This window comes from Sitophilus oryzae, unplaced genomic scaffold (genome assembly GCF_002938485.1).
Source record: "Sitophilus oryzae breed Bouriz unplaced genomic scaffold, Soryzae_2.0 scaffold_360_pilon_pilon, whole genome shotgun sequence".
NCBI classification, from domain to species: Eukaryota; Metazoa; Arthropoda; class Insecta; order Coleoptera; family Curculionidae; genus Sitophilus; species Sitophilus oryzae.
In genome coordinates, this window is record NW_022146930.1 from 749,616 (window position 1) to 766,463 (window position 16,848).

General features: G+C 30.9%; 1 protein-coding gene across 1 annotated transcript in view; it reads right to left on the reverse strand.

Moving 5' to 3' along the window:
- LOC115885075 (calpain-11-like) overlaps window positions 1-1,040 on the reverse strand; it is a 107,946-nt gene extending 106,906 nt beyond the window's left edge. The window contains exon 1 of the mRNA XM_030903839.1: window positions 740-1,040. Coding sequence (XP_030759699.1) covers window positions 740-962 — 223 coding nt within the window. The 5' untranslated portion in view covers window positions 963-1,040. The remainder of the gene's footprint in view (window positions 1-739) is intronic.
- Window positions 1,041-16,848: the final 15,808 nt, after the last annotated feature.

Here is a 16,848-nt window from a genome sequence, read left to right on the forward strand (position 1 = left end):
TAGGGTAGACGTGGGGTAGACTCAATAATTTTTTTTATTTCACGTTGTGAATAAATGTTGGTAGTTATTTAAATTGTTATAAAAACATTTTATTATAATAAAAAAAGATAAGTTTTAATAATTATTTATTAACACAAACATCCGATACGCTACTGAAGCAGGTAAGTCGAATTGACGTATCTAAATTTTTTGACAAGTAGTAAATAAAAGCAAAAATGCAAGAAAAAATATATAATTAGTTAATTTAAGTGAATTACATAAATGATCGGTTTACTACACGTATGTATATTATATAGTGACTTACTAACGAAAAGTTGTTCCATTATTTCATTCGATTTTTGCCGAGATCTACCGCACGCTACACAACCAACTATTTTTGAGTCTTTTTCGATAAATTGCGATAGTGTCACTGTTAATTTAAGTTCTGCCACAATTTCCATCTAGATTTACTACATTTATACAACTATCAGTAGTAGAATAAATAATAAATAACATAAAATAAGCTCGGTAAAGACTGACAAATCCACAAAATTTCAAATCAAATTCAAATGTGTCAAATGAATCGTCAAACAGAACTGTCTTTTATCCCCACCCTAGAATCCTTTTTCCTCCCACCATGCATGAATACATGGATAGCATTATGCTCCTTCCTTAGTCTTCTTATTCTAAGACTTCTTACGACGCCGTCTTACGATTCTAAGACTACTATTAACTAATACACAATATTCGTTTTACTTACCAGTATGTCCGTTGCATTTGTTAGCGTGCCCGTTTTGCTGGTACATCCCTGCATGTCCGTTCATGCAGTGTCCGTTGCCCGTTAAATGCCCATTGCCTACGAGATGTCCATTGCTTGTCAAATGCCCATTGCCCACGAGATGTCCATTGCCTGACAGATGTCCATTACCGTTATACTGCGCATGTCCGTTATGGACCAAACCGCGCAATATAGTGTGCGGCATTTTGAACACTAGCAACACTAATAAGAAATAATTGTTTTATTTATTTCGTGATAGTTAGGGGCTCACATTTTAGCGTTATTAATTTATTTTTGTCCGCTAAGTAACCTGAAACAAAATAAAAAAATATTACTTAAAATAAAGTATTCACTATACAGGGGGAGTCTTAAATAAGTGCAAATATTTTTATGGGTGGTATACCGGGTGCACGCTCAGTGCTTCTTTCAACAGTTATCCGAGATATACAGAAATAAAGATTTCAAGTGTCGATATCTGATTAGGAAAAACATTAATTCACCAATTCGATATCGATGTTATATTAGTCAACTGCCCAATTATTCACCGATATTAACCGAGCGAGCAGTCCACGTAGGCGACTGACGTATCCAATTTAACACCGATTATATAAGTGACGTTTTAATGTTTTTTATTGGTCTCGACTTTACAGGTACAAGAGCAGCGGAACCCTATATAATCAATTATTATATGTCAACTTTTGACATTTTTGCATATGGTTTATTTGAAATTGTAACATGCTGTTCATAACGACAATTTGACTCGAAATACCAAGTGTGTGGTATCAAATTACTCGTAAAAAAATGCTTTTTCCAAATATGCTAATGAGTCCAATGCCAAACCCTTGTTCCATTGGAAAAACTTGAGATTTGGGCATATTTCAACCGGCCAGGACAAGACATGAAAAACATTATACGATCAAATCTATGTTTTCAAGGCTCCTTGATTAAAAAAGAGAACTCTAGATTGAAATTTAAAATACAATATTTTTTTAAGCCAAAATGTTAAAAGTTGACATATCATATGTCATTCTATTCAGAGTTTTATTTTCTATCGAATAAAGTAAAAATATACCGGAAGTGCCATTTAAAAATCAAAAGTTGTAGTCATTTCCGGTGAAACAGGTTAAGGTCCGATGTTCGGTTAATATTGACATTACCCGGTTAATCTCTCGAGAATAACACAAAACAAAACCAAACCCAAACCTTAACCTGTTAATATCGACATTAACTGTAACAAACTAACATATCAAATCTCGTTTTTTATCTGGCAAAAATAAAAAAATATATAGAGGTGAGCCACTTATGAGATGCACCCGGTATTTCGACCCCAGGAACGGGACTTTTTTGGCAAAAAGGGATGTTGAAAATCGTGCATTTTCTTTTAAATTATCCTTTATATCTTAAAAAAAATAGAACGGCCTATTCACCGCAAATTTTTCTACGTTATAATTTCTACCTAACCTAAACGACATTAAAAGGGATGCAGATACAGAAAAAATCCAGTGGCTCTCAAAATTTGCTTCTATGAATCTTAAAACGCTAAGTGCTTCTTTCAACAGTTATCCGAGATATACAGAAATAAAAATTTCAAGTATCGATATCTGATTAGGAACAACATTAATTCACCAATTCGATATCATATTAGTCAACTGCCCAATTATTCACCGATATTAACCGAGCGAGCAGTCCACGTAGGCGACTGACGTATCCAATTTAACACCGATTATATAAGTGACGTTTTAATGTTTTTTATTGGTCTCGACTTTACAGGTACAAGAGCAGCGGAACCCTAGACCGAGTTCGTGACGAAATAAATACCGGGAACGTCAAAACCGAGCAAAAACGCATTTACATAAATAGCGAGAGATACGACTAGGAATGTTATATTTCTTATGTTACACCGTCAATTAGCGGGGAAAAATTGGCAAACGCGCCCCTTCGATCATCTTCGGATGATGCTATTAGGGTGATAAGCGAGCGCTGGACACGCGAAGGTGCTTTATGACCGTTTTATAAACGCAGCGGTAGGGATGGGTAGAAGTATCGATATTTTTCTTTTTCTCAAAATATCGATAGTTTCAGTTTTTTAGTTACAGGTGATTATAGTCATCAACAGTTTATGATTTTTTATTTACTCTAATCGGAGTGATATGGATGGGTAAAAGTATCGATATTTTTTTTTCTTCTAAAAATATCGAAGTTTCAATTTTTTATTTACAAATGATTATAGTCATCAACAGTTTAGAATTTTTTACTTACTCTAATCTGAGTGGTAGGGATGGGTAAGGTGTATCGATATTTTTTTTTCTCTTGCCCTAATATGGATAATTCAAAATTTTTCATTTACAGATTATTTTTTAATGGTTATCAACGGTTCATAATTATTCTTCATTTACTCTAATCGGTGTGGTAAAGCGCATAAATAACTTTTTAGATAACGCATAGATAAGTTTTTCAGTGGTTGAGATGGGTCAGTCGAATCGATATTTTCTTTCTTCCAAAAATATCGATAATTAAAATTTTTCAGTTACAGTCGTTATTAAATACTGTTTATCACCCGATGGTAATTTATAAACTAGATATTAGGAATGTTCAGTTGCATCGAAATCTTTAAAATATCGATAGATTGAAAATTATTTCTTTGTAAAGGTAAGTGATATTTAATATCATAGTGATATTCTTTTTGGTCAAAATATTAAGAATATACTATGCCGTAGATTAATATTTTATTTTAGAACTAGCGTGTACCAGCGACTTCGTTCGCGTCGAATTAATCATTTGTAATGGTGATGATAAAGCAAAGCAAGAATTGCCATTAACATACAAACCGGATAAGATTTTCTCACATTTATGTCAGCATGGGAAAAAACAATATGGCGATATTATTTTATAACTTGGTAATATTTGAGGTGTAGTTTCGTCTCGTTGGAATGTGGCTTTCGAAAAATCCGTTTGCCAAAAATAAGCTTTTTACGTCAAGCAGTTTAAGCAGAATCGTGGTTAAGAAATTACCCAACTTTTTGGAACACCCTGAATGATTTTTTAAAAAATTTCAAAATATGTAAAAAAACAAAATAAATTATGCTTGTCCAAGCGTTTTCCCGAAAGACTAACCGTTTTTTATATAATAAATATTGTAATATTTGAGGGGCGTTTTCACCCTCTTGGAATTTGAGATTCGAGAAACCCCTCCTTATCGAACCTCTACACCCTACAGTCAATCCGTTTGCCAAAAATCAGCTTTAAACGTCAAGCAGTTTAAGCAGAATCGTGATTAGTCAATGGTCATATTTTATGAAACACCCTGTATAAATTTATAAAAATCTTAAAATATGTAAAACAACAAAATAAAATATACGTGTTTAAGAGTTTTTCCGAAAAACTCACCGGTTTTTAAATAAAAAATATTTTAATATTTGAGGGAGAGTTTCACCCCCTTAGAATTCGAGTTTCGAAAAATCCCTTCTTATCGAACCTCTACACTCTAAAGTCAATCTGTTTTCCAAAAATCAACTTTTTACGTCAAGCGCTTTAAGCAGGATCGTGATTAATCAATGGCCAGATTTTTCGAAACACCCTGTATACATTTTTGATGGGACGCGTCGTCTATTTTTTTACGAAAAACATCGAGAGAATATCGTTTCCCCTCTCACGGATACCCCGTAACTGCAGAACGGACAAACGTACTGTAATACATACTTTCAAAGTTCTCAAGTTTTTTCTAGGAGCTACAGATGCCCGACGCACTATTGCCTAACCCTGTAGTATATCGAAGTTCTGTTTTGTAGGCCCATCTCTACAACAAGGTAGCACTTGCTTGCCCATGCGACCACTCTTATGCTCTACAGGAGCATCAATTAATACTATTGCCGGTTATTAACTAATTCACTTGGCAAAAATAAGCGGCGTATATGGAGGTACAGTTAAAAAATCAACCAACCAAAAATGTATATAGAGTTGAAGTACTGTAATTTTGAATAACGAATACTACCTGGTATTTTTTCAAGTAGAAATCACGTTTTCTTTTTCAATTGGATATGGAAAAGAAATATAATTGGGGTGTTGTCTCTCTTTTGTACGTCGTAGCTAGTGAAATGTTAAATCTTCCTTGCCACTTGGGTAGAAAAATAAAAGTACCGTGGTACAGTGAAAGTTCTTTGAAACAATGCTGCTTTTGATGACTCTTCGATGTAGAAGAATCTAAAGATCTAGATTAATTATCTTATTAACATGTAAAAGTACAGGGTGTCCCAGTTGCGTGTGTTTTACAGGGTTTCTCGTTTATGAGTATATTATTTTTATTATTATTATTTATATTTATTTAGTGCATTAGACATTGCCATCGGAGAATATCGTAAACAACCGGTAAATACAAATACACGGGTTTTAGATAACGAGATTACGAAAAATTTATTATATAATTATTCTAAAAGTGTTAAACAGCCTCTACAGGTCAAGGTAGCATTTCCTCGCCCAAGTTTGTCGCATTTCGATTTATTTCCAGTTGACTTGACCCATTTCGGTTTGTCTCGGCCCACTTTCGATTCTTAAAAGCGTCGTTTTGAGCTATTTCCAAAACGTGGCGGTATCTGTACCCGAGGCAAAGGATTTTTTTGATAAATCTCAGTGAAATAAGTAAATATAGACGTTTCTAAAATAGCTGTGGTTACGATGATATTTATTTAATATTGAATGATATATATTCCACCATTATTTGGCTTTTTGTTTTTAATTGTTAACCCGCCAGATTAAAAATAAAAAATAACCAACCAATCACGGCGCGTTTCGATCAATTTCGTGAAATTTCGTTAAACCAATTCACCTAAAATAAATTTTATCAATTATCGCATATACTACAAGGCTCTCTAGATTGAGAAACGTTTTTTTGGGAATTTGGGAAACCCTTTGGGACCGATTTATATCATAATTATGCAAACTCAGGGATAGGAAGTGATGGACCAATTGTATGGGCGTCTCAATCACCTGACCTATCCATTTTAGATTTTTTATGCGGTATGGTTAATAACAAGGTTTAAAAAAGAACTTATGAATTAAGAGAGTCAGTCGAAGAGACGGTACGGAAAAAGTTTACTGTCGACCGGTCGTTCTGTGAGAATATCTAGTAATTCAGTTTCAAAAATATGCATTTATGTGCTCAAAACAATGGCGGATTTTTTGAACATTTTCGAAAATAATTTAAAGTGTATGTCGTGATATTATTTTTTTAAATTTTATTTTGTGTAATATAAATTAAATTGTAAAGAACCGTTTAATAATATAATCTGTCTTTTTATAAGTTATAAATCATAACAGAATAAAAGAATACCATCCGAACTAAGTGAAATTATTCAAGAAAGATAAGAATTGGCTATAACTCAGTAATTTTTCGAAAAAAATATATTATAGCTTATATCGCTGAAAAACTTAAAAATAGCGCTTTTTTGAGGTCATGGCCAACTATGGTTTCCATTTAAAAAAAAACATATGTTTGTGTTATATGTCAAAAATGACAGGCTTTAGAAAAAATCGGAGAACACAAACTCATTAGAGATGTGTTTATCTACAACTTTTATTCGAAAACTTTTTCTCTAAAAATCTCTTTTAAAATGGCCAATGGCGTTGTTTTTTTTTATAAGTGGTTTCAAGTAAAAAAAAAGCTTTACCTAAAATAAATTTTATCAATTATCGCATATACTACAAGGATCTCTAGATTGGGACATTCTAGGTCGTCTAAATTTGCAACTAAAAAAAATTGATTTAAACACCTGTGCATTTTATTGAAGAGAAAAGTTAAGTGAAAACTGTCGTCAATCCCATCTACTACCTCCATTAAGTATTTATCACTTTTATTTCCTTATATTAACGCTGCATCAGCTATTTATCGCTAGAAAGTGGCTAAAAATTAACCGGCAATCCATAATGAGTGAGTAATTCGACTCGACTATCGATTTGCACGTCATATATTGAGGTTAGGTGCTTTCTCTACCTCGTCCAATCTAATTCCGACCGAAATTAGGTTAAAAGTTAACGTCGTAACTGGTGTGTAATGGGCTTAAGTTACTCTTTGAGAACGAACGGCGACCGCAGAGCCGTTATTACGGCGCTGATATCTGCATGATTTTAGATTATGTAACTTTAATGTGCGATTATGTTTTATGGGCATGCTATTTTAAGTGAATGAGTATAAAATGGAACAGATACGTGTCACATACGTGTCTTATAGAGTTGTATATACTCTATTTTACAACTTAGGTAAGATTTCGACAGAAAAAAGGCCATACCAATCTATTTCTTTTACTAAAAACAGTTTCTAACATTTTTTAAGTCAACTATGGATGGATGTATACCTTGCTGGCAAGCGAACCTTTAGGTCGGCGTTTACGTGTATAGGAGTGAGTCGTTATGGCGATCTAGGTAGTAAGTCGGAGTGAGTAAAAATACGAAGTATTTATTACATAACTACTTAATCTAACGCTAGATTCCATGAGCTTGGGAAAATATCTTATTTTACTAAGCGTGTTGACCGTATTCTTCGTAAACATGTGCCAATTTCAAATGTTAATAAAATTGCCAAAAGAATGTTAACGAGTAAAGAACATAATTAGGGCGTTGTTGGGTGGAATAACATTCAATAATTCAACTTTCCCGGATATTCAACTCTCTCGAAACAAGATTTTATTGTTTCTCACACCGATTTGATCAAAAGCAAAAATGGATTCAAGCAGTTCGACGAAACAAGTGAGTAAACAAAGTGCTTGTTACATAATCAAAAAATTAAATAGACTATAGGGAATATGAGAGGATAAAATATAATTTACAATATTAATGGTATACTTTTATTAATCAGTTAGTTATTAAATGTTTTATGAACGTCCTCTAAAATCATAATTATGTACCTTAAAAATTTCGTTATAGCCGAAATAGCCACAATTCCCCACTAGCAAAACCGGTGATTAAAACTATGCTCGCTACCGTAGTTGAACTCATCTAAAAAGTTTTTATTAGCTGAAATAATAAAGAATTATTAAACCTCCTCAAGATATGAAAATATTTACTTTTTTATTTTTATTATTAGAATAACATTTTTATCACAATTTTTAATAAATTTTTCGTATTCTCCCGATTTAAACCCGTGTATTTGTATATACTAGTTGTTTACGATGTTCTCCTGTGGTGGCAGCACGGGCGGAGAATGCACCAAGCTTATACAATCTACTTAAAATTTAACATGTCTAAATTGAACTATTTCAAGAATTTTTGTAAATGTAACTCTATTGTTTTTCAGTACAGACAGTCTATTAAAAACCCCTAAGGTCTAGAACGTTTCTTAACAAAAATCGACAAAATTAGTTAAAAATTAGTAGTTAGTTAGACACTTTAAAAACTCGAAAAGAAATATAATAATTAATAGAAAAAATAGCTGTCATAATAACCAAGAGACGCTTTTCACAATAATAATTATAATTGCTTAAAATTAGGCTTGTTGAAAATTATTTTTTTTGTTTCAACTTTCTCACACTAACGTTAATTGGTGCCATATCTCTGACAATTATATAAAACATTTTTTTTTCACTTTAGTTAATTATATTCAATTATTTTACGGTGAAATTCAGAGGTAATTAAGAAAATCACTAATTTATTGTCATCAAAAATGTCTGATTTTTAAAGAAGATTAAATTACCTCTATTTAAAACTATATACAGGGTTGTTCACAACGTACGACACGGCGTATTGTAGCTAAACGATTAGATTTTTACAAATTGTAAGTTTTGGGTTCGTTGAAGGATTATTAGAGCTACAATTTAAAAATATTTTTACAAGATACAGAGTGTCCCAACTAAGTAAAAAATATTATAATTGTATTTTTTTAAATGGAACTCCCTGTATATTATTCTATTTTTAGATTCTACGATTAAAATAAAGGTAAATTTGATTAAGGTTCATCATACTTAAACCTTACCGTTTTTGAAATATTTTCAATTTTATGAATTTGCAGTAAAAATTTTAAGGCTTCATTAAAAGGGTATCAAAGTTTTTAATACTAAATATTTACTGAAGATTATTTATTGACCAGATATTGTGTTGCAATAATAAAAAATTTACTACCTTATACAGAGTGTCCAAAAATGTATATTAAATCTAGCTTTAAACGGCAATAGTGTGTTTAATTTAAATTGAACACCCTATATATTTTGCGTGAATCAGATGCACAATGTAATTGTCTATCAAATTGTATTATACAATTTTTTACCTATCTCTTCAAGTTTTCGTAGAAAATGCATTTTCTTATAATTTAGACCTCATTTATCACTATACCCATGGAATATTGACATTTTAGATTATTTTTAAAGATGTAACAAATTTTTCAAGAGTACAGATACTAATATTGTCGATATGGCTCGCTTATTTAATAAAAAAAATTAAAAAAACTGTTTAAATATTTTTGTTAAAAAGGACCAATTAATATGATCCCAGTATTCAGACTACATTAATTGACTGTTTATGTTGATTAATAATAATTGCTCCAAATACTAAAAAACTGAATTTTGTGTGTGTATTAGACAGTGTGGTAAAAAGTAACGGCCTTATAAATTTTATTTCATTTTTTGACGAATGCTGTTTTATAAAAACAGAGACGTTTATTTTCATAATTTATTATTATATTGATTTCTAAGCCAAATCCACATTTATTTAGAATACTTTATTAATTAAAACAATTTAAAAGTATGTAATTAACTAATTTTTGGTCGGAAATAATGGTGGTATATTTAATTCGTATACTCTTTTATAAAGATTTAAATAATTTTTTTGGTATACCAATAGGCTTGCAATATTTACCACCTGTACATTTTGTGCATATATGTTGCTTAAAAAAAATCTGAAATGTCAATATTCCATGGGTATAGTGATAAATGAGGTCTAAATTATAGGAAAATGCATTTTCTACGAAAAGTTGCAGAGATAGGTAAAAAATGGTATAATAAAATTTGATAGACAATTAAATTGTGCATATGATTCACGTAAAATATACAGGGTGTTACATTTAACTTAAACACGTTATTGCCGTTTAAAGCTAGTAATTATTTAATATAAATTTTTGGGCACTCTGTATAAGGTAGTAAAATTTTTATTATTGCAACACAATATCTGATCAATAAATATTCTTCAGTAAATATTTAGTATTAAAAACTTTGAAACCCTTGGAGAAATGAAGCATTAAAATTTTTACTGCAATTTCTTAAAATTGAAAATATTTCAAAAACGGTAAGGTTTAATTGTGATAAACCTTAATCAAATTTACCTTTATTTCAATCGTAGAATCGAAAAATAGAATAATATACAGGGTGTTCTATTTAAAAAAAATACAACTATGATATTTTTACTTATTTGGGACACTCTGTATCTTGTAAAAATATTTTTAAATTGTAGCTCTAATAGTCCTTCAACGAACCCAAAACTTACAATTTTTAAAAATCTAATCGTTTAGCTACAATACTCCGTGTCGTATGTGGTGAACAACCCTGTATATAGGCCAGGGCAGTTAGGTGAAATAATGGCCTTTAGGAGAAGTTTTTGCAATCAAGATAATTTTTTCACAGATGATAGTACCCATCAATAGTACTCTGTAAAAAAAAGTCTAGGAGGCTTGCTTTTTCCGCCATGTTGAATTAAAGATGGCCGACACAATATTTTTTTAAATACTGGAACTTTCTTATTTTTTAACCGATTTACCTCAAACAAACTCCATATTAAGGAAGAAGAGACGCTATTTTTATAACAAAGTTTGTCAAAAAGTCGTATACAGGGCGAGAAAAAAAAATAAAAACCGATTTTTTAATTTTAGGGAATTTTTTAAAATACATGATAATACAAAAAAAAAGATAAAAATGCTATTAATATTCATATTTTAACGCACTTTACACGTTTCAGGTGAAAAAAGTACAAAGAATTGGAAATTAAAAAAAAAAAAAATTTTTTGCTCAGGAAATCGACAATTGAAAACTGTTATTCGAAATATCTCACAAACAATTCGTTTTAGATGGGTTCATTCACAGTTTAAATGGGACAATTGTAGGGCTCCACAAGCTCTATCCACACAGGGGTCAACCATCATTTTACAATTTATCATTTTCGAGATTTTTAGGATTTTTAGATTTTGCAAATTTTTGACTTTGGATCGATTTCTACAACACTCTGTATTAAGAAGTATAAAAGATCTCGTTAATGAGCACCACCTATGCTCTATCCAATAATGTATAACTAATTACAGACAAATGAAGGATATGGGAGATATTTAAAAAAAAAGGCAAAAAAGGAAAATTTCCAAAAAAATTTGATTCCAAAATTGAACTTTGAGCTTGTGTTCTCACACAGCTCAGAGCAGTTTGGGATCTAATTTCGATTTGGCAAATCTTCCTCCCACAGAAGACTCTAGTGATCAACACGTTTTTAGAGTATATTTACAGGTGCAAAGCTGGAGAGGAAACGAGTTAGATCCACTTGAGTGGAGGTGGTGCCAGTGATGAGGCAATGAGCTTTTCCCAAAGACTTACACCAAACATCCAGGGCCCGAACACCTAATGGCACCTTTTTTTTGCAAATGCAAAGATCTTTGCACAGCAAACTGTGTTTGTGCTTCTTATAATCGGAAATGCAGCATTTTCTGTAAAAAATGCTGTCTGTCTAAATTGTCTAAATGCCAGTCTGTCTAAATGCACCCGGAGTAGATTATGAAGAAGTGGAAATAGATGATGGTGACGTGTAAATACAAATGTAAAAAAGTTATTATTATGTAAAAGCTATTTAAAGTTGAATTTATACTTTTCTGTTGGAATAAAAAGAATTTCAGTGTTTATTATTATGTATTATTAAGAATAACAATTTTTTCTGTTTTTATTTATTTATTTTTAATGTTTTTTTTAATTCATATGTTTAACCTAAAACCAAAGGCAACTGTTTTTATTTTATGTCAATCGAGCAAAATATAAAGTATTTTTTTTTGTTATTTTGCTAAATGCAATTCTTGCTAAAAAGATATTTGAAATATCCTTACCATACTTGACTAATTTATGAACTTTGGGGTGGAAAAAATGTCACAATCAATCGTAATATATGAGGTATAAACCACAAGTCTCGCAGATATATTTACAAACCGAATGTGACTACTAAATAGTAACTAGATAACTAGACACCTGTGACCACAGATATTCGATTACAAAATAAGATGTTTTTCTATTGTATTTCTAACCGTTTACAAAAAAAAAATAAAAATTCAAGGCTTACAGCACTGCACTCAGGCCTATCTTGTTATTTGTAGAGATAGAATCTTGCGATTTTTAGAAACCTACTACAAAACACAACTGTAATAAACAGCAATATGTTTTATAGAACACAGAGAACACGCAAAACACTCATTACATTGGCAATTTGCAAATTTGTCGCCTAATTTTTTTACGAAAACGGTAGTAGACGTAGCCTAGAGAACAGTGCAGTCATTATCGGTAAAATAGTTGAGTGATTTTATTACTGTTTTTCTTCTTAGTTTTTTAATTTTTATAAAGATTGAACTATTCTGATTTACGCAGAAAAACGCTGAAAAAATTAAAACTGATTTGGTATTTTTGAAATTTTTATATAAGTAATGTTATTTAAAATATTTATAGCACTATATAGAGAATTTTGTTTCCCCCCTTATGAATGCCCCAGAGCTACAAAACGGATCGACTTACTGTACTGAACCTTTTTTTCTGAATTGCGACCAAAATATGTTATTAAGATAATTTTTAGGGAATAAACGAATCACTCTTTTTGACAAATCATACACCGAAAACTTTACAGGTCAATCACTTAATCAATTACAAGTTTGTATGTTAATATAACATCAGATCAATGACACCACTACGTTTTATTTTATAATATAAATGATTTATTTATAAAATATTTTATAAATAAAATATTTTATAAATATTTAGGTACACTATTTAAAAAATCAAAATAAATTTATTTTAAATATTGTCATGTATAAATAGAACATCGGTGGCTGGTAGAATTTCCTGTGCATGGGACGCATACCAAAATATAATTTAACTTAAACCTACCAGAAACGTTTTTTCCAAAAACAATTTTAAAATTTGCGATTGTTTTTTCTTTTTGCGTGTACACCATCAACGCAACTTTTTATAAGCTACAATTATGTTTTTTTTCAAACGTCACAAAAGTATTAATTTTTGCGACGTGATTGACAATGGAAAAAAGTAATTTTAACGCCTAGGCATAAAAGTACGAAAATATATTATTAAACTGACATAAAGTGTCAAATTTAACGAGCGTAACCATAGTTTCTCGAAATATAATTACCTACAAGGTATTACTTTTAAATCCTTTTATATTATTGATTTACGTTTGAAATTGTTTAAAAAATTATTTGTGGCGTTTGAAAAAAAAATAGCATGTTTGTTCTATTTGAGTAAAAATGACATTTTGTGGCTCGCCTGTATGTCAAACGTACAGCCTCACCACGAAAAGTGTCATTTTTACTCCTAATAAAACAATATACTATTTTTTATAATTTTTGTCAGATTTTGTCGAAAAATTTTAAATATCGTCCAGAGAATTAAAGTGACTTTTGCTTCTGCCTAAATAAAAAAATAATAAAGCGTGTTTTAATAGTTCACAACGTTTATAATTTTTTGAGGTATAATTTTTCTATAACAGTTAATGACAAAAATTATAATAAAAAAAAACAATTTTGAACACAAAAATGAAGAAACCGGATATTTTAAAATTGTTTCTTATATAAAAATGTTTCTGGTATGCTTTTAGTTAATTTTTTTTTTCGATAATAATTTTTGTATTTTTTTCTAAGAAATGATTATTTTTTATTGAAAAATGTCAGTAATTATGCAAAAATAATCAGCAAGTGTCATTAAGTGTGTCTCTATTTATATTTATTAAATAACTAATTATATCAAGAAGTAAAATGTGGGGGCTAAAAAATTAATTTATTTTGACTTACTTTTATTTTTTTTTTAATTCAATTTTTACCGAAAATTGACACTTTTCCTACAAGTTCATTCAAACACCTAGTCTAGCACACCGCACAAATATTATTTCATTGACAAAAACTACCAAATGTCATTCGACAAAATCTTGTTTACGTTTTCCGCGGTATCTTCATTCCGCGCGTTAACCACAGCTGATCGCAACTTTTTCGGTTTACCTGCGACACAGCGCGGAAGACTGCGGGAAAATGCTGCACGAAGTCCGCTTCTTCTAGGATAGATTTAAGAAGCGACGTTGCCAAAGCTCTGGAGGAACTTTTCGGTATACTATGGGTTAGAATCACAGAAATAATAGTCTAGGTACAATATTCATTTATACTCTGTTTTGCGACTCGAAGATTTCGACCAAACAATAACAGAAATAAAAGGCAGAAGATGTCTACACCAATCCAATTTTTCGGTAAAAAAGGTTTGTAATATTTTATAAATTAAATATGGCTGGGTTTGTATATAAATATCATGGCGTCATCTCTTGTCTTCTTGATGTATTTCAAAAATTACAGATTATATTGCCATATGATTGGAGTGACGGAACGATGAACGACGCACGTATAAACAGATATGTATAAACTCGACTTAAGATTTTTGAAACTTGTCAAACTCGTGTCAAATTAAAGGATGTTATTTGTGTTAGACTATATCAAATTATACTAGATAACCAGCGTCCTGGAAAATGATAAATATTTTCTATATTGCGTTTGCATTCTTTTCTGTGTTTTTTTTTAAAGTTAGAGGAAAAATTGAACAAAAAATAGTTAAGTGTAGACCTTAGTGTAGACCCAGAGAGTTGTATTAGCCACCAATAAAGTTTGTATAGTATTGATAGCTTTTAGTACTGTAGAGAGATAAGGTCAAAAGATGTATAATATATGTACCGGGTGGCCAACTAAAAATGGACGCCGGCTGTATCTCAAAAACTACTGTTCGTATAACATTGGGAAAAAAATTCTAATAAGTAAACCGATCAAGAGAAATCGCTGAAAATTATTTTCAAGTTCGAAAAATATCCGATAGAGGGCGTTTCTCTGATGCCAATTAGAAAATCCCAAATGCCAATCAGAAAACAGGGGTTTTCTCAAAAATATGCAGGTGAACAGGTATTTTAAATATTACTATTATAATCATCGAGAAATTTGTAATTTTTCTCTTTTTGTTTCCTAGCCTACTAGTATAATTTTTAGACCATATAATCCTAAGCGGCAGCCTAACATGATTTGATCTCTTAACATCTCCGGCTAGAGAGAAGATAGAAAGTTGCGGTTTGCGCTGATTTTTTGGAAATTTTGTGCTCTATTTAACTGTGCAAAGAGAAATATAGTCTTGTATTTAATTTTTTTATGCAAAAGCGCAATATCTGTTATGATGTCAAACAGCGCCCTCTAGCTACCACGAAAAAATTTATGGAAACAACATTTATACTGGAGATCATTAAGGAAGAAAAGCTCTTTTAAACGAGCCCTAGTTTGTTTAAATCGGCTAACCTAAATCAGAGTTATCCTTATTTTAATAAAAGCAAGTTTAACATTCTCCCACCACTTCATTTTATGAGATAGAGCAAAATACTCTATATCAAAAAAATTACAAATTTCTCGTTGATTACAATAGTAATATTTAAAATACCTGTTCACCGGCATATTTTTGAGAAAAATCCTGTTTTCTGATTGGCTATCAGAGAAACGCCCCCTAGGGGACATTTTTCGAACTTGAAAATAATTTCCAGTGATTTCTCTTGGTCGATTTACTTTAGATTTTTTTTCCCAAAGTTATACGAAAAATAGTTTCCGAGATACAGCCGGCGTCCATTCTTAGTTAGCCACCCGGTATATATAATACCTCTAAAATCCTAAAAGGCTCACTATTTCCAGTACTGTTTAGTGTAGTATTAGAAAAAGTTATAAAAGATGCGGGAATCAACAGAGAGGGCCTTCTGTATACAAAAAGACGCCAATGCTTAGCCTTTACCGATGATTTAGTTATCTTAGCAAGAGATCGGAAAGAGCCTTTTTTAGATTAGTCATATCGGTGACCAAAAGACTAGAAAATCAAGCGCAAAAAGTAAGCTTAGTGTTTAACGAAAAGAAAACGAAATTTATGGAGTGGTCAGATAGGGATTTTGAAAAGGGAAGATGTCTACAAATTGATTCTGAGAGTGGTAAACGATACAAGTTTGAGGAAGTAGATACAGTCACATATCTAGGAGCCGTATTTCTAAGGAATCCAAATGTAACTCTAGAAATTATGCCAAGAATAATGGCAGGAAATAGATGTGTCAGCGCACTAAAGAAAATTATTAACAGTAAGAACATTTCTAGAAGTTTAAAAATCAGAATATACCAAACAATGATACGACCAATAGTGCTTTATGCATGTGAAACGTGGACGTTCAAAGCAACGGAAAGTTCCAGGCTAGAGATTTGGGAAAGGAAAATACTGAGGAAAATTTTTAGGGGAAAGAAGATGGCTGGGACACATTGAAATAATGGCTGAAGCAAGAATTCCTAGTATGATAATGAAGGGCAAAAGATACTAGTTTTAAAAAAGTCAACTAACTAACTTTTAAGGTATGAAATTCAGTGTTTGTAAATTATTGAAAATTTATTAATAAAATATTTTGTTTAATTTATATCGTGTTTTATTTATTCCTATGCAATATTAAAACTTTTTTTTTATTTATACATAAGGTGTACTGGATTAACGTAATTATAAATGCCGGAAGTTTTTTGAAGTTTAAAAGTAAGAAATAGTTTTTTTATAGATTTTTTTTATGTGGTGTTTTGTACTAATCTAACCTAACAGGTACCTTTTTTTTTCCTATCACACACCCTAAACTATTTTTTCACAATATCCTCAACACATTAAGAAAGCTTACAATCTTTTGAAAAAATAGTCTTACAGAACTATCCAGTACACTAGTACAGAATGTATTCCATTGTTTTTGTTGTTTCTGCATATTTTCTCTCTAACAATATATTATATCGTCTTCACTTAATACTATTTTTAATGTGTAGATATTTGCAAAAAAAATAAGTT